The sequence below is a fragment of the Coffea arabica genome, chromosome 11c (genome assembly GCF_036785885.1).
Source record: "Coffea arabica cultivar ET-39 chromosome 11c, Coffea Arabica ET-39 HiFi, whole genome shotgun sequence".
NCBI classification, from domain to species: domain Eukaryota; kingdom Viridiplantae; phylum Streptophyta; class Magnoliopsida; order Gentianales; family Rubiaceae; genus Coffea; species Coffea arabica.
The window spans coordinates 40,783,835-40,802,966 of NC_092330.1; the positions used below are offsets into that span (position 1 = coordinate 40,783,835).

General features: G+C 36.5%; 1 protein-coding gene across 8 annotated transcripts; it reads left to right on the forward strand.

The window, feature by feature from the left end:
• The first annotated feature begins 656 nt into the window (after window positions 1–656).
• Window positions 657–16,764, forward strand: LOC113716883 (protein PHYLLO, chloroplastic). Of its 8 annotated transcripts, none has more exons than XM_072070352.1 (28): window positions 658–956; window positions 1,063–1,257; window positions 1,721–1,935; window positions 2,603–2,723; window positions 2,830–2,946; window positions 3,455–3,553; window positions 3,918–3,977; window positions 4,130–4,201; window positions 4,735–4,845; window positions 4,916–5,110; window positions 5,553–5,651; window positions 5,983–6,540; window positions 7,010–7,234; window positions 8,266–8,562; window positions 9,577–9,644; window positions 9,815–9,973; window positions 10,380–10,505; window positions 10,583–10,717; window positions 10,809–10,926; window positions 11,663–11,818; window positions 11,947–12,183; window positions 12,366–12,533; window positions 12,969–13,112; window positions 13,617–14,078; window positions 14,467–14,754; window positions 14,854–15,011; window positions 15,120–15,227; window positions 16,002–16,764. In XM_072070352.1, exons 1-28 carry the CDS (start codon window positions 777–779, stop codon window positions 16,252–16,254), a joined length of 5,124 nt encoding a protein of 1,707 aa, XP_071926453.1. In that variant the 5' UTR covers window positions 658–776; the 3' UTR covers window positions 16,255–16,764. The 8 variants fall into 8 exon arrangements, with proteins under 8 accessions (XP_071926454.1, XP_071926453.1, XP_027097217.2 ...); XM_027241416.2 differs by having other exon boundaries at window positions 659–956; window positions 5,983–6,549; XM_027241419.2 differs by having other exon boundaries at window positions 662–956; window positions 3,918–3,994; window positions 5,983–6,549.
• The last annotated feature ends 2,368 nt before the right edge of the window (window positions 16,765–19,132 follow it).

The following is a 19,132-nucleotide window of genomic DNA, read 5'->3' on the forward strand; positions in this document are numbered from 1 at the left end:
ATTTATGACTAATTGTAGGTTTTGACTCCAGAGTTACATGAACAACTCAAATCAATTGTAAACAAGTGTGGCTTAATCTCAACCAGTTATCATCAAACATTGGACACTGCGTCGGCGTAATTCAAGAATAAGTGAACAACATAGTCGTACTCACACAAACATTCTGTGCTAATACAAGTTGGTTCAATTGATTAAGACGGATCACTTTCTCACAAAAAACTGTATATTTGAATTCTACTATTGATGTGAGATATAAAATCTTTCACTTTCTATGTGAGAGTTTTACTGGTGGACGAACCTTCTACTACTATTGTGAAAACTATATTAGTAGTTAATCTGTGAAATTTTTCACCATCGATATGAAAATTATATTGCCACATTTGTGGTGAGGGTTGAAGCTACTCATATATTTTTTTTAACCAAAAAACAGTACTCAAACATTTGGTTAATGATTGTTCTTGGCCTGTGGACCTGTGGATATTAGGAAACAAGATCCAAAAAAAAAAAAAAACTGTACCTAGTACATGCAGGAAACCAGATCCAAGATAAAAGTGTACCTAGTACCTACAGCAAATAAAAGGGTCAGGAGCTTGAACGGCCAAGATCGATTTCACCAATCTCCATAAACCCAAGACAGACCCCTTCATTATCTTATCCTTCTACCCACAAATCTCCCTCCACCACTCCTGTAAAACCCCGCCAGGTTGAGCAACCAAACCTCCAAAGCCTCTCCATCTACATTGCTCAACTTCCTCATCCTCCAATCTGCACCATCAATGAATCCTTGTTCTCTCCTAATAACTCACAAACCCCACTTTTCAGTCCCTTTAAAATCTTCCCTTTATAGAAAAACCATCGCCATTTCCGCAGTGAACCATGCCTATTACTTTACTTCCAGTCCCTCTTTCCATTCTTTCACTACTTTCCTTCAGCGCCATAAAAATCCAGTCTTGAAGGTTATTTCTATAACAAAACTACTTGAATTGGCCCCTCTCTATAATTGCACTACATGGTGGAATTTATTTTTCATTTTTTTGTTCCTTATTCTTAATGCTGATGCAGGTGGAGGTTGCTAGGTGTTCGCAAGAAGATGCAGTTTTGGACCCTAAAGATGCTGCATTGCTGGTTTCTACTTGCATTACAAGGAATTTGGCTCCGGCATTGACGCTAGAGCAAGGTTTGGATTGTATTCAAGAGGCAGTTGAGAAGTTGAAGGCCAGTCCTCCGTCTTGTCCAATTGGAATGGTTAGATTTCAGGTGTGTTTCTGATGACCCGCATTTGAATGTTAATATCTTCTTTTTGAATTCATAACGTGCAATAAAGTTTGACGTAATGAAGCATTATCAAAAAGCTTGCGATGCAATGCACACTCGTTATTTTCGAAATTCTCCATATATGGTGCTTGTAGGTGAATATTTTTCTCTTAATTTAGGAGGAATTGAACATTGTAATAGGTAATTTTCTTTATCCTTCTCACTGTATCATAGGAAAACGGGGATATTTGAAAAGTGATGCCTTGAAACAATGAATTTTAGTTCCATCATGATGCTAACTCATTGGCTGAATATTCAAGATTTTGCTGATTTCCTCTGTTGCTACTGCAATGTTTTGAATATTTACATAAAGTAATGCATGGTAATGTGTGCTCAGTTTGTAAGATGAAGTGTATTTATATAGTTATCGAACTGAACTTTATCCATGGGAATGCTGAATCAATAGGTTGCAGTGCCTCCAAGTCCAAAAGCTTTAAAATGGTTTTGCAGTCAACCTCAGTCAGGAGGGGTGTTTCCTCGATTTTTTCTTTCCAAGGAGGAGAATCCATCATACATGTCACTTGCTTTGGGTAGGACGAGTGGTGTTTTTGGAATTGGTGCCGCAGTCTATTTCAAGGGTCACTATTCTCATCCTTCTAGAGAGCATAGCGAGTTTCAAAGGTAATTTTGGATTTTCTTCTTTTTTGTGTGAAACTACAGTTGACTGATGTGATCAAGTATTATATTTGTTTTGGTTTTCTATTCTTCTTTTTGTAGATTTTCTAGTATCCATATTTGTTATTTCTGAGCCTTAGATTTCTTGCTTAAGAGTTAAAAAAAGCACTGGAGTCCCATCAACAAATTGTTGGACATCTAAAACTTACATTTGGCTGTCGTGATTCACTCAAAATTGCTATTGAATTGTAACATGAGGATGAGCAAGCTTAGTGAGTATGGGGTTTTTTTTTTTTTTTTTTTTTCAATAAAAGCTTAGAGAAGTACATTTCTTTATTGAATTAAAAACTTTTTCCTTATTCCTTTGGCAACCTGTAGATCTAAGTTGGGAAATTTTTTGTCTGTCTGAGAAATTTGAGCATAGCTGTTCCCGAGGTATAGTCCACTTGATGTTTTTGTGGACCGTTTACGAACAAATAAAGCGTTTTTAAGATACTTGAAGCATAAATTTTGTTAGCAGTTGTTCATTGAAAACTATCTTTGCTTCTTCACAATAAGAACGAAAGTGTAGTCTGTCATGGAAACTAATGAAGTTAAAATATGGTCTTTAGCTAAAAATTTTGTTTAACTTCCTATTCATGAGGTGTGCTAAATGACTTCTATGGTGTTCCAGATCATATCCTGCTATGGAATTGGATATTCCAATGGCTTATGGTTTTTTGGATGTCAGTTTTGATGTAATTTCATCTTCTATGAAGTATGAAGCTGGTTCTTTTTACTTATTCATTCCCCAGGTAAAGTTGTAATTTGTCTTTTGCAAATATGTCTTAGGCTGATGTTTTCTCCTTGGAATTGCACTTGCTAATCATGCTTTGATTCTTGTCTATGCCTTTTCAACAGATTGAGTTACATGAATCAGAGGAGGTTTCTGTCTTGGTTGCTAATCTTGCATGGAATGACTCTTCAACTTCTTTTTTTGCGAAAGCTATTCAGACCTATGAGATTGCTCTCTACCAGGTATTCTAAGGTTGTTTTCTTCACCTGCAAATTCTCTTTGCTCCTATTCAAGTTTCTCTTGGATCAATTTCAATATATGCCATTAATTGTTTCTTGTTTAGATTTTGAGTATAATTTAGATACCCTGAATGACGCAATAAGTAGAAAGCTACCTGGAAAGACTGTGATGCACCTTTCAAATGGTGAAGTGCACTTGCCTCCCTGTTTATCTTTCAGGATAGGAAATCTATCTGACTATGGTCTGACATGCTCTTTATTGATTTGGTTGTTAAACAACCGTGACATTTTCCTTGAAGCAATCTGCCACTTTAGCTAATGTCATGAGAAGTTTATGCTGTTAAATAGTAACTGCTTAAACAAAAAAGCAGTTAAATGACGGTTTTACCTTTCTAATTCCTAGAAGTTCATGCACTAAATAAGCATTTGCTTTTCAAACTAGAAGATGAGAAAGAAGCATTTTTTGCATTTTGTTTAGCCCGGGTGTTCATTTTTATTTGCTCTCATTTAGGCCAGATGTCATCTTTGGTCATTGATGGATGACTGCAGTAAGAAATGCATCAATGCCCTTCAAGTGTATGGGACCATGAAGGATAAAATTGCTGAGATGGTAAGATCCGAATCTGTGAAATCTCATACTGATGAAAACTTTATGCTATCAACTATAATTGTCTTATTACTTCTCTTATCTCCATTTGCATTGGCTCTTTCCTGCCATATGAATACAGTTTTGACTTTTTATTTGGGTTTCCTGCACTTTTTTGCATGGTTGACTTCTCTTATAGCTTTTTTATTAAATTTTTTAATGTTCTCTCAGAGTTTTGGTTTTAACCTTCATATATTGGTCTCTGTGGTTTTTCCATTTCAAGTTTCTGCATTGGCAGGAGCTGATTCAAAAATACTTGTTATATTTTCTGCTTAAGTCAAATATTGAATGTTGGCATACTTATATTGTGGAAATCTATAACCTTTAGGTGTGCATGAGTGCTTTCCAGATAGGAGGAAGTCTTCTGGATGCTGGCACTCTGGAACTGGTATCCTCTTTATCCTGGTAATTTTCTTCCTCAGATAATTTAACTCTGTATCCTCACTTGATGGTAATATGCTTCCACTCCTGGTTCAGATTTATTGTCCTACTTTTGCTTGACTGGAGGAAACATAAAGCTGCCTGTTTTCATTCTTACAGAAAGATGCTTCACGATGTTCCAGCCAGTTTTCAGCCATGCTTTCGCCTTTGTCGGCTATTTCTAATAATATGGTTAGTAGTCGGTGTTACTGAAATTTTAAGCATATAGTTGCATTTTCTATTAGCAAAACAGCTGGACACCAACGAAATTTAGTTGGTCCACAAGGGGACATATAAGTTTGAGGATAAGGTACTCAATTTTTTTTGACTTCTGAGTTGAATCAGAGCAAATCCTGCTATATTAAACAATACAATATCTTGCTTGATCGAATCTTTGCTTCAATTTGAGCAGTAAAACATTGAGTTGGCAACATTTACCTGTGAGTTTGATCACATAGATCGAAGCATATCTAAGTCCAAAAGTAAGATCACTAGTGGTGTTCACCTTTTTGTACCTCTCCATTGACATAATTGGTTGACTTCTTAAAACTGAATGGAAATCTTGCTTTTCTTGTGTTCATCTTTGCTGCCTGTAAAGGATTTCTCTTGATATATAGTCTGTATAATTTTTTCTGATGCCTGTCTCTTTTGTTTGGAAAATCAGTAGTATAGGATGCTATATGACTCTTCTTCTAACTACTAATTGTTTTTGACGTGTTTTGCAGTACCACAGTGATTACTTCGATAAAACGGGGTACTCTACACTAGATTGTCCAAACATCAATTCCTTGTGGGCTTCCCTCATAATTGAAGAATGTACTCGACTTGGATTGACGGTAAGCCTTATTCTCAGCAATCTGATGTATGTGGGTTGGTTTACTTGTTTCTGATACTTTCTTCATCTAGTATATTTGTGTAGCTCCAGGGTCGAGGTCATCTCCCCTTGCAATTGCTGCATCAGCTCATCCCCTTACTACTTGTGTTGCATGCATTGACGAGCGCTCGCTTTCCTTCCATGCTGTTGGTTTTGTGCGAGGTTCTCATAGTCCAGCAGTGATCATAACATCATCTGGTACCGCGGCTTCAAATCTTCTTCCTGCTGTAAGTCTTGCTACTTCCATGTTTCTGTTTGTTCCACTTATTGTTGTAAATGCTTGCTGCCTCATTCAAAATTCTAGATTAGTGTATTGCATACTGTTGTCCAATTCATTGCACATTGTAGCTTGTTCTCCTGGTATGTTACTCAAAGTCTGAAAGCTTTATTCCAGTAAATGCCTGCTGTCTCGCTCAATTCTTCTAGATTAGCTTATAGCATACTGTTGTTCAATAAATACCTTGCAGACAACAGTTTGTTTTACTATCATTACTACAGCTACATGTCATCCTATTCCACATTGAGATCGGTGATAATTTTGTATTCTTTTTCTTTTTGGGTTATTGTTCTATCCTTTGATTTAAAAGTTCTGAATAATTTGATCTGGTTGTGAAGAAATTGATTGCATCATTATTACTATTATGCAATTATTGAAATAGAAATCTACAGGTCGTGGAGGCGAGTCAAGATTTTTTACCACTTATATTACTTACAGCGGACCGTCCTCCTGAGCTGCAAGATGTTGGTGCAAATCAAGCAATCAATCAGGTACTTGATTTTGATACGAGCAGCTTTTTTATGTGTATAGATTCAAAATTTCGATGTCTTTAGATGGTCTGCCCTTCAAGTTTAAATTGTCTTGTTAATTTTGTTAGATAGAAGGATTTGTGTTTGCTTCATATAATGGTTTGCTAGTTTCAGTTATTCACCAGCTGACTACAGGATCTGCTGGCAATGACAATCAAAAGAAAGAGCCAATAAGTAGTTAGCAATTATTCAATCTTCCTAAAAAGATATTAAGTGTGCTTTTATGGGCTTTCTCATAATCAACCTTTTTCTTTTTTTTCACTAAATTTACTGATTTAAAACTTTCTATTAGGTCAACCATTTTGGTCCCTTTGTGAGGCATTTCTTTGGTCTTCCTGCACCCACCGACGACATTTCTGCAAGGACGGTACTTACTACTCTTGACTCTGCAGTGAATATAGCAACCTCTTCCCCATGTGGTCCTGTTCATGTCAACTGCCCTTTCCGAGAGCCATTGGCAAAAACTCCAAGTATATGGAATGATAGCTGTTTGAAAGGATTAGATTTTTGGATGTCATCTACTGAACCATTTACCACATATATTGAAGTACAACATTCTATTTCAAGTGCTCGTATTCATGCTGATATGGATGAAGTCATTAAAGTCATTGAAAGGGCAGACAGAGGGCTTTTGATCCTTGGTGCCATTCATACTGTGGATGATATTTGGGCAGCTCTTCTCCTTGCTAAACACCTGCTGTGGCCAGTAGTGGTTGACATCTTGTCAGGGTTACGACTCAGGAAGTACATGGCTTGCTTCTCTAATACTGAAGATGATATTTTGTTCATTGATCACCTTGACCATCTGCTGCTCTCAGAAAAAGTCAGGAACTGGATGAAGGTAGATGTGGTAATACAGGTATCTCCAAGCTCCTTTTATTTTGCATGAATGAAGTAAGTTGATCTTATAAGAAGTTAAAGTCAAATGATGTGAGGAAGAACAAAACTAAATCTTTTTTTGCAAAAAAAATACCTTTCGTTTATTTGGGTTATTCTTTTTTGACACAAGGTATTCGGAAATCCCACCAGAAGGTTCAGTACCTGTAGGAACTTGAAAGATCTCATCTTTTTTGCATTATATTGAGATCTCAGATCTTTAGGAATTAGAATATTTAGAATGTCCATTGCACAAACTTGAATACGAACTTTATGAAATGTTAAAAGTTCCTAAAACCTACAAATCTATGTTTGAATTTGCAACAGTGCTTCAATTGATGTTTGTCAAGGATGTGGTAGTTTTTTTTATACAAGTACTTCTATGTCTTTATGCTTGAGTGGCCTTCCATATGCATAATTTTAGTGTATTTGCACCATGACAGATCGGAAGTCGGATAACAAGTGCACGCATTCAGGAGATGCTAGAGCATTCCTTTCCTTGCTCATACATAATGGTTGATAATCACCCAAGACGTCATGATCCTTTGCACATTGTAACTCATAGGATCCGAAGTACTAGTACTGAGTTCACCAATTATTTGCTTAAAGCTTGTTCACCGTATCTTTGCAGCAAATGGAATGGTTACCTACGTGCATTGGACATGATGGTGAGTGACAGGCTTTCTGGTTCTATCGTCTTTCTGTGTCATCGGTTTTTTAAATTATTCCTCTAGTCCTTTAGAAAATGTGATTGTTATGTTGGGGGGGTTGAAGAAGAAGAAATTATGCAAAAACTCATTTTAGTAGTATGGTGAAGGAGAATATGTGAAACATTTGCTAGGGCAACTGATTGTGATCATTGAACATATTCAAAGAAGACAAAGAATATGCTAACTGTCATAATAGTAGATTATATATTTAAGATGATTGTACGAAGAAAATAAAGTGGAAAGAGCACATAAATTTTAGTAGAGCTATTGAATCATGGCCTTACATGGATAAAATTGAAGAAGAGCAGATAGTATGAAATGCAATGGAGGGCAACTGTTGAAACTATTATTGATAAGATTGGACAAATTCTTACTTTTTATTTGATCCGGATTTGTTCTGTGACTTCGTGAAAATATGCTTTTCCTGCATATGCTGGGAATGCTAACCTTCTTTATATATATGTGTCTGAGGATGGAGTATAATATGCACTTAAATTTGTTCCACCTGGAATATCTTCCTAATATTCCGCTAACAAGTGGGACAAAACATACAGGTCGGTTAGCCAATAATTCAACTCATACTAATTGCTACATCCTTTTGCCTGGATGATGTTATAGTCATATCACTTAGACAAGATAATGCATCTTTTCCATTATGTAACTAAGTTTTGACATGATAATAGAATGGAAGTAGTTAACCATGCTCCCCGAATATATATATATAGACACACACACACATATACAAACACACACATACACTTTCCAAGAAAAAGCATGAAGAACATTACAGAAAATAAGCATCTTTTAATGTTATCATTTAATTGTTTCAATAACTTAATGTGGTGGCTGTATTCTAGTCTAAGCTTTTATCAAGTCAAAAATACGATTGACTCGATCACAGTGGATCATAATTTTCTGTTTATTAGAAGATGATCTCGTTCACTTTGTTCCCCTGGATTGCATTTGTAAACTCTCTTTATATTCTGCAGGCTGCTTGGGAGATGTCATTTTTAATCAGTTCAGAGTGCTCCCTAACTGAACCTTATGTTGCTCATATTCTCCCGGAAATCCTTGACTACGAGTCGGCTGTATTTCTTGGAAATAGCATGCCAATACGTGATGCAGACATGTATGGATCTAACAAGGCACAAAATACACATGGTGCTTTAATGCTCAACTTGGGCTTGCCATGTCATTGGATACAGGTAGTTGGGAACAGAGGAGCTAGTGGGATTGATGGTTTGCTTAGTGCAGCTGTTGGTTTTGCTGTTGGCTGCAATAAAAGAGTGAGTGTTCACATCTGTATCTGTAACATAAAGTATCTATCCTAGTCTCTTTTGTAGTTTTGCTCGGAATGTTATGTTGGAGTATGAATAAGTTTCATGGTGCCAGAAAAAAAATTATGGTACAAATTGCAACTTTGAAGAAACTCTATTCTATTGACTTCCCATTTTTCTTGGCAATATTTTGACCTATAATTGGGCCTATAGGCTATTGCATAAATAGCGCTTTCACTACATTGCCTTCACAAGTTGGCTGCTCAGCAGCGCCTCTATTTTTGTGTTCATTGATGCTATTTAATGGGACACAGGCAGATTTCTGGAACTAAAATTGATTATCTGCTTTTCTAGTCATATGGAATCAGGTGTTATATGTGAAACATTACTTTGGTTTTTATGTTTTTAAAAGTGTATTCTGCAAAGCACTTCTGCTAGGGTTGTCTTTATTACCTTCTTTTTCCTCTTACAGTTCTTCTATAAGATCAGGGGATTTTTTGGGAAATTGGTTTTCAAATTAAGGAGTGCATACATTAGGACTTAGAAAGTATGCACAGCTAGTGGTCCTAAATTCTCTATGTGTTTGTGTATCAATTCACTTTAACATTACATTTTTCCTTTCTGTTTACACTAGTTCAGTTTTTCTTCCCTTAAAGGAAATGTAAGTTCTTTTATGAATAACTTACTTTGTGAAAGCATTAGTTTAGATAGCCCTACTTAAGTAGTATCAGCTCTCTCTCTCTCTCTCTCTCTCATTGTCTTGAGCTTTGTGTTTGTAATCTTTGACTTATGGTTTTATCTGGTTCAGAGCTCTTTTGCATTCATACTCCCTGAAAGAAGTTTTATATTCCTTTTTTCCTTTGGGTGGAAGAAGGATAATGAGTTATCTTTTTTCCTGGATGTCTATCTACCAAACATAAAGACATAGTTGCTTGGCTCTGTGCTTCTATGTGTTTTGATTAAAGTTACTTACTTGATGAAGCTCGTCAATCTTTGCTCCAATTCTTTTATCCTTGCATTTAGGTTCTCTGTGTGATTGGAGATGTTTCTTTTCTCCACGACTCAAATGGATTGTCACTCTTGGGTCAAGGGTAATGAGTTGTTCCTCCACTCTCTCTCTCCCCCACCCCCCTCTGTGTGTGATAATCAGTGTTGAACTTCCCTGGTGGTTTTCTCTTTAGTCCAGCTATTTACTCACATTTCTGTTTTTGGAGGGTAACAAAATTCACAGCTAGCAACTGAAAATATGTAATGTTTGAAGGATTTTGCGGAAGCCGATGACAATAGTTGTAATAAACAATCATGGTGGAGCAATCTTTAGCCTTCTACCAATTGCAGCTATGACAGAGCGAAGAGTTTTAGATCAGTTCTTCTACACATCTCACAATGTTTCAATACATAACCTTTGTCTGGCAAATGGGTAAGTCATTCCATCGTTATGTTTCAATAACCAGAATGCTATCACTGGTTTTTCTTCCCCAACCCAAGCTCTTGTAGGGTAGTTTTGATTTCATTTACAGCGACTGCAGAGGTAAGTTAAATTTGCTTCTTTCTGATCTAAGTGATGCTGATACCAATCTGTAATCTAAACAAAGAAGCCTTCAGTTTCGACCATGATCATGTTTCACTGTGCTTTTAAGCAAATTAGTTATTTTCTGGACAGATTATTAAGCCAATTACCAATTAGAGTTGTACTTTTAGAGTCAACATATTTGGCTGATTCCTTTGCACTCAACGTTTAACTTGGATTGACTAGAGAAGTATGTATTCTTTAAAGTACTATTGATGTATTTCTTCTTCAACATTATTGAACTTTGCATATGCAGTGTGAAGCATGTACAAGTGCACACAAAAATGGATTTGCTGGACAGCTTATTCACGTCTCAGTGTGAAAAGGTCGATTGTGTTATAGAAGTTGAGAGCTGCATTGATGCCAATGCCAACTTTCACAGGTACTCAGGTTTGAAATGGCTTGAATTACTTTACAGCTTTGTGACTTTCTTTCTCTGCTGACATATTTTCGTTATAGTGATTTGAGAAAATTTAGTCGCCAAGCAGCAGAGCAGACTATGGATATCTTTTCACTTTCAACTTCAGTTACCACCGGACAGGTGCAGGGATTCATCATTGGTAGAATTACTAAAATGGATTATTCTCTCTATAGGCAAGTTCTATGAGATGGATGTATTTTGAAACATTTTCAGGGTTTCAGAAATTCACTGTTTTACCTTATAAACATTAGTATTCCATGGCAGGGTTAACCTGTGTGCTCCACCTACTTCAACTTCAGGCAGCAATGAATCTACCACATTCTATAGAGAGGGCTTTGTTCTTAGCTTGTCTCTTGAAGATGGAAGTACTGGGTATGGGGAGGTAAGCTTATATTTTCACAGGAAGGCATCTATGTTGATCATGAAATTATGAGATTTTGATCAATTTGTAAAAAAATTATCAGACATAGATGTTTTAGTGTGTGTGTGATCCAGAATTCAAATTTTGTAGCCAGTTGATCAATGTAGCAGAATCTCCTTTATTTGGTTTTCATAGGTCAAATTTTAAACATAGAGCTTATAACATCCTGAGCTGAAATGAGCAGTGATAAAGATTTCCTTCATGCAAAACCATTTTAACTTCATCCTAGATTACACAGAGTTAGTTGGACAATTCTTTTACTGTTCTGTTTTGGCTTTGCAGTTGGATAGATTTATTGGCTTTTAGTTTTCAGAGTTCCAAGATAATTCTATGTATTGGTGCTTCAGGAGAAGATTTTCCTTTAGATTAAATGGAAAAAAAAAACCTGTGGTAATCAGGCAAACTGATATGCGACATTTTGCAGAATACCCTCAGTTCCTAGGTTCATGATAATTGGACACTTGATACCTGAAAGGAAGAACATAACTATCTCTTAAACATGTTGTATTCTTGACTTTCAGAAAGGTGCATCTCATAAACATATATTTGCCCATAATGATCTTGTGTTTGCTCATGGCACCTGCTTACTGCTTTTATGCTATCATGCTCTTGTGATAGTCTTTGCTAGTTTAGTACTTCTCTTTGTAGCAAAGCGAACAAGCCTGCTCTTGTTACTCATGATTTACCATTTCAACAGGTTGCACCTCTTGAAATCCACAAGGAAAATTTGCTCGATGTTGAAGAGCAGCTTAGGTTCCTAATTCACATGTTAGAAGGAGCTAAAATTGATTATTTCCTTCCTTTACTAAAGGGTTCTTTTTCCGCCTGGATATGGCACACTTTAGGTATCCTGGTAGGTCAAGAAATCTTTACAGCAATTACGTATCATTTGGCCACTTCTAATGTACTATTTACACATGATGGTATCTTCTCTGCTTGACTGCTTTCTAATTTCGACTCTGCTGCATTGTTGATGTCTAGCCAAGCTCCATTCTTCCAAGTGTTAGATGTGGTTTGGAGATGGCTGTTCTCAATGCAGTTGCAGCAAAAGAAGGTTCCTCTATGTTGAATATACTCTTCCCAAAGACAGTAGATTTACCCAAGAAGTTTTTGAATGTCCACATCTGTGCACTTATTGACTCTGTTGGGAGTCCACTGGACACGGCATACATTGCAACTTCACTGGTTAAAGAGGGTTTTATTGCTGTAAAGATGAAGGTGAGAGCAGTCATCCCTAAATATCTGTACTTCAAATTCTTTTTTTCTTGTCAATGGTTGAAATGCGGAATGAGAATGCTTATTATACAGTAAAGCTTGATCTTTATTATGGAGTAAAGCTTGATCTCTGGCTCTTAAACCCTCGGTTGGGTTCAGAGTATGAACAGAATTTCATTTTACAGGTAGCTCGTCGGGCTAATGTGATTGAGGATATTGCTGTAATACAAGAGGTAAGAAGGAAGGTGGGAGATCAAGTTGAACTTCGTGTGGATGCAAATCGGAATTGGACATATGATGAAGCAATTCAATTTGCCAATTCTGTCAAGAATTGTCGACTCCAGTACATTGAGGTATCTCCTCCCATGTATGTATGTATGTATGTAAATGTGTGTATATAATTTAGCAATTGTAAGTGGAATTGTGCCTGGGAGAATACCGTCCGTATTTTCTACTTCTAAAAGACCATACCTGATAGCAATGATAAAATTCTTCCTTCAGCTGTTACCAAAATGTTTTAGAAACTTGCAATGCTCTGCAAATGGCAAATTGAGCTGAATAAATTCTTTTGAACTTTTGTTGCCTTCTGACTTGGCTTCCCTCCAGTTTGAATGATAGTACTGCTTGCCTTCATCACAAATTTTATTATACGACATGAGTTTAACCTGCTACCATTGTATTCTAGTGTAGTTAATCATTTTACATTCAGTTTGACTGATAATACTGCTTTCCTTTGTTACAAATTGTTATAAATTTTTATAAAGCTTTCCTGAAGTTCTAAATTACAGGAACCTGTTAGATATGATGATGATATAATCAAATTCTGCGAGGAGACTGGCTTGCCAGTTGCTCTGGATGAAACTGTCAACTGTATTAGAGAGAATCCTTTTGACGTCCTCAACCGATTCAACCATTCTGGAGTAGTTGCTATAGTAAGGATTTGGACATCTTTTTCAATACTGTAAAGATCTGCAGTTGTGGTTGTGAATTTTATCATATTTTGAAGCAACTTTTTGTTTATAAAAAAAGGTACTCCTGCTTGTAACTACAACAAGCTACATTTAGCCAACTACCATGTGGTATATTGGTGTGGAGTTCAGAGCTGCAATAAACACGCATGTTTATTTAGAAATGGTATATGGTGGTTTAAACTAGTAATTTCAACTGTTTATTTATTGAAGAAAGTAAGTGCTGGATAGTTCCTATTGCTTCACTATTTCCCTCGTAAAGTTTAAGAGTATTGCTTCAGCATGACACATGACCACAATAAGAACTAGACACTCGGTTGAACAGCAAATGGAATAATGGCAATCGATATCAAACACTCCATGTATTGTTATCTTATCTTGAAAAGGTTTCTCTCTGAAATTTGTCACAGTTAGGAAAGATCGCCTGTTGTCTCAAGCCTCACTATGTTTTCACACTTTTCCTGTTAGGTTATCAAACCAAGCCTTATTGGGGGTTTTGAAAATGCATCTCTGGTTGCACGATGGGCTCAGCAACAAGGGAAGATGGCAGTTGTTAGTGCTACATTTGAAAGTGGCCTGGGCTTGTCATCCTATGTTCAATTCTCTTGCTATCTTGACCTGCAAAGTGCAGATATATGTAGACTGATGGATAAGGAACCATCAGCATGTATAGCCCATGGTCTTGGAACATACAGATGGTTTACTGAAGATGTGACTCTAGAGCCATTAAACATCTGTTGTAATTCAAAAACTGGCATTGTTGAGGCATGTGCTACTGATGCTGGTCAACATCTGCAGCACTTCCAAATCAATCAAAATGTGGTTGTGCAAAATTTTGATCAGGAAAATGTTCACAATTACAGGTTGACAGTTGATTTAGAGGGTTTCTCATTTTCCTTCAATGTTCTAGAGATGGGTCAAAGCATTGCTGTAAGTAGTAGATCACAATATCCTTGACTAGTTGATTGTACCTGTTCACATGCTTCTCCTTATAATCTTTGAATACAGTATTCAGAAAACTTCAGATTATTACATCAGTTAAATCTAATTTGAGATATGTTTGTAATAGAGCTGCAGCTGAAATAATTTCTGTCTTCTGATGTCCTGAGTATCTGTTGCAAGCCTTGTCTTTTATCAAAATACTTAACATCACAATTATGATATGTACATAATAAGTGCATTGTAAAATGATTCCATTTCCTTAGTGTGACTTGGTATAGTATGGTTCCTACCTTGAGGTCTGTTATGCTTAAAGGGTAATCTTATTCCTAGAGGTACAACTCACTTCATTTACATTTGTGTTCTTCTCATGGTGCAGGGAAATGTAGTTGTATTTCTGCATGGTTTCCTTGGTACTGGTCAAGACTGGATCCCCATCATGAAGGCTATGTCAAGGTCAGCACGATGTATTGCTATTGACCTTCCTGGGCATGGTGGATCAAAGTTAAAAACTGATTCAGCAGCCAAACCTAGTTTATCCATACATGTCATTGCTGAGATGTTATGCCAGTTGTTTCCTCATATAACTCCTGAAAAGGTTATCCTTGTTGGATACTCAATGGGTGCAAGGGTTGCTTTACATATGGCCCTAAAATGCAGCGACAAGGTAAAGACATCCATGTTTATATTGCATTTACAGTTTATAGATTCTAGTTTACTTTTCAGAATCAGCAAGTTAATGAGAATCTGGGATGTGTGGTTGAAGGTTGAAGGAGCTGTCATTATTTCAGGAAGCCCAGGATTGGTTGATCCACTGGCAAGAAAGTTGCGAAGGGCTAGGGATGATTTCAGAGCAAGTTCCCTTGTTTCTAATGGGCTTGAGTTCTTTTTAGATGCCTGGTATGCAGAAGGGCTGTGGACAAGGTAATGATGGTTTTCGCTCTTTTAACTTGCTTTTGTCCTTGGTCCATTATAATTGAGATGCCGTTTTCAAATGCATGGACTCCTTTCCTGCTTTCCTCCTCCATGCAGTTTAAGGAGCCATCCGTATTTTAAAAAGGTATTGGCCAGCCGCTTGCAGCATGATGAGTTGCAGACTCTTGCAAAAGTTCTATCTGATTCGAGTATTGGGAGGCAGCAGTAAGTCTGCAGAAATTCATAATACATGCTAAATTTGAATTTCTTAAATAACTTTGCTAAATCTGGATTTTTATGCATATCTGTATGTGATGGGTTTCTCGAGAGTAAGAAAATTGATTGACTATTTGCCTCCAACTATTATTGACCAATTTTAACTGTCATTTTTGACGTTCCAATAGTGTAATTAGCATTTCACTTTCATTTGAAGTTAATTTGCAAAATAAAGTTGCTACATGGCATATAAATCTTAATCAAAGCAAAATAAAGTTGCTACATGGCATATAAATCTTAATCATAAGAATGTATAAATTCTTATTAATGTCTTAATAGTTTAGAAATGTAAAAAGCTAAACATTATGCACTGATTAAGGTTCTATTCCACTAATATGGAATGCATGGGTAGATTCTGCTACAGAATCTCCTCACATCAGATAAGCTAATATTTCAAAACTAACCTAAATAAATATAAGTCAAGCTTTGACACAATTATGACACAATTTCTGAAGATATAAAAACATTTGTGAAATTCAAGGGTTTGTTGGATTCCTTTGGACCCTGAACCTGTGGTGTATGATATAGATATTAAACATCTCTGTCATCTCAAATTGTTGAAGCAATATGGGCTTGTTGCAGTTGGTGGACGTGTATCTTTTGACTCATCTTAGCTACAGTCACATGTTCTAATCTGGCCAAATAGTTTTGATTTTATCTGAGTCATTGTCTTTTGATAAAGTAAAATTTTGGGTTAGTAATCTTTCTTCCTTTTCATGACAGACCATTGTGGGATGACCTGAAGCATTGCAAAATACCACTTCTATTCATTGTTGGAGAGAAGGATCTAAAGTTCAAGAATATTGCTTGGCAGATGGTTAACAAATACTGTACAGGGACTAGAGAGAGTCCAAAACTAATTGAAATCTTAAATTGTGGTCATGCTGTGCATCTTGAGAATCCTCTCCCTGTCATCAGTGCAGTCAGGCAGTTCTTAAAGAGAATAGAAAAGGCTTCAGTTCTTAGCAATAGATGATGCAGGTGTGTTATAAGTAAAAAGATAATGTGCCAGATCACAGTCATGCTACTATCTTTCAGGGTGAGCAAGAGGACAGAAACTGCAATACCACCAAAATTTTGTTTCAATCTTCCTGAGATGGGATAATATTATTAAGAAACAACCAAGGAAAGATACAGTATTATTAAGAAACAACCGAGGAAAGATTCATCAACTGTGTATGGAAAGCATGTACTGTTGCTGCTGCCCACCTCAGGAAATTAGGGAATCTAAGCTGTGGATGTAGTCTACATGCTCAAGAATCCTGTTTATGGTGTGTGTTATGGAACGGTATTTACTTGAGCAGTATGAAAGTCGAAATGAGGGCAGAGGCTTGTTGTTGCCCACTTTATTCTCTGATTTCTGTTGTTTGGCAACTCATTCTTTTTAAACCTTCACGTTTTAGAAATTTGGTCGTGTGAATACCAATGTCCAGACATTCATTCTATCTTACAGCTTGCCAAATGGAGGTTTGCATCATTGATTGAATTGATCCATTACATTCCATTGTTGGTCCAATTTAAGGTTTCGAGGCAAGTGATCTGTGAGATTATATGCTGGCGTTAGGATGATGATGAAACAACCTATTCTTAAAACTCTAAACTGATGTCTGCAGCATTCACGGATCTTTCTTGTATAGCAAAAGGCATGAGAAATGCTATTATAAGAATTTGGATAAGATACTAGAAACCCCCCGTGGTTTGCCAAATGTACACTTTACCTCCCTATGGTTTGGAAACCTACAATTTAAATTCCTGTCATTTCAACTAAAGTGAAATTTGACGGAAACATTTAAACTATCGTCTGAAAAAAATGCCAAAATTGCCCTTCAATAAGTCAATTTCTCGGAAGAATGTTTCATGCATTTGAGAATGGGTAAAATATCAAAAATTCCTCTGTGGTTTGTCAAATGTACACTTTACCTCCCTATGGTTTGAAAACACACGGGGGTATCTTTGGCAAGTGAAAATATAATTGCAACCACAACTCTCAGCAGAAGCGCGTGGTACTCAAATACCGTTATTGTAGATATTTTTCATCAGATTTCACTTTAGTTGAAACGACAGGGAGTTAAATTGTAGGTTTTCAAATTATATGGAGGTAAAGTGTACATTTGGCAAATCACAGGGGAGTTTTTGGTACTTTACCCTAAGAATTTTATGCATCAAGAAAAATGTCATGACAGATTTGGCATGAAATATGGCAATGAGGGACTAAATGCTGAGCCATTTAAGCAGCCTCAAATCCTCTCCCTGATCAGCAATTTTCATGGCACCTAAAGTTCTACTTTCTTGAGGTTCTTATCGCTATGGCTAAATACTAAAAAGAATGTTAGCAGAATTCATGGATATATAAGTATTGAATTCCATTGCATCTTAACTTGTATCTGAGAGAACAGGTTGATTAAAAATTCCCGTTTGACTCAATTGGTGAGGTGTGCGGGAGTGTGTGCTGTGCACCATGACGGAAAGAAACTTTCCTTAGTTATTCACGCATTAGTTTTAATTCAAGAAAGGCAATTGGCTGCCTGATCAAGGAAGAGTAATCTCGTGGTCATCAACTACCGACTAAGACTTCAAATTCTTTGCAACAAAAATAAAAAGAAGCATTTTCAAACTTCAACTGTGTGATAATCTGCCAGAGTTTTTAAAGCCTAGAAATGATCTGACTTTCTCCTGTTGATTGAATTGGTAAAACATATTATTGTCATCGTCAAGGTTTTGACATGATGGCTGAAGCAGAGTTCTCAGTTATCTTTGAAACCCTTAATTAACATGGACCAGCCTATGCTCCATAGACATGCTTCATTTCATGCAATTAGGCATGCCTCATAAATATTTGCTCATTTCGTCTGGCGCTCAATTTCCTGCCTTTTCTGCGGGTCATTCATCTCCCAATGACTAATGCATGCATCATGTTCCATGTTTTAAGGTAGGATTGGAGGTAAGACAAAGGGATCTAGTAACTGGATAAGACTATTCTTGTTAGGAGTGTTTGGGGTTCTTTAAAGGTCACTCAACCCCAAACTAAAAGCTTCCCAAGGTGGGTAACCTTTATTTATTTATTTTGGGGGTAAAACTCGAACATTTTCTTTATTAAAGTACTTTATATTAAAACATGTTCCTCTCCATTTAGGATTGGAGTGAAGCAATAGGTTGGAGATATAAATAATATTTTACTTAGGGTTCATCTTATGTATACTGATGGTAAATATACTAACGGATATGGATGAATATCGCCTAATTTTAATTTAAGTTTAAATTTCAATTCTTGGACACGCGGTTAGTGCATGCACTCTCAAAGTTGTGCATCTTGTTGGAATTAGAACAGGTCAATTTCACCCGTTAACTACACAGTACAAAAGCATATCCAGCCATTCTAACGTATAAAATGTGGGTTGGTAGTGTATTGTCATGTTTGAGCGAGTGCTACTAGAATTGATGGAAGAATGTGCAAGGTTACAGCGTTGTGGTCACTATGGATAGCTATAGTTCAATATGTATATTGTTTAGGTCAATTTTGCCGTATTAATAACCATATTGTAAATGTAAACTGCGATGACCATTCATTACTATGATGGTGATTATGTAGCAATTTAACTGGCGATGCCATTAATCTAACATTTGAGCTAGTCACATATAAATGTCATTGTCTCTTCCTGATATCATGCTAATTAAGGTTTCTCTTCAGTTTCAGTAGATGATATTAGGATGAAGGGCATTACGATTCACTACAACACCTGTCTGCATTACCTAAAGGTGTCCTATATAAAATTCCTCCGCGGAAGATGCCCTTTTCTAAAGGCTCTCATGTGGAGCTAACATGGCTGTCGTCTATCCTTAAAACAAAAAAAAAT

What these genes read in the sequence shown, in the direction of transcription:
- LOC113716883 (XM_027241416.2), top strand. Translation starts at nt 777, where the DNA reads ATGAATCCTTGTTCTCTCCTAATAACTCACAAACCCCACTTTTCAGTC. An exon ending in TTTACTTATTCATTCCCCAG is followed by an intron (nt 2,724 to 2,829) that starts GTAAAGTTGTAA and finishes CCTTTTCAACAG; the next exon opens with ATTGAGTTACATGAATCAGA. An exon ending in AGGTAGATGTGGTAATACAG is followed by an intron (nt 6,550 to 7,009) that starts GTATCTCCAAGC and finishes GCACCATGACAG; the next exon opens with ATCGGAAGTCGGATAACAAG.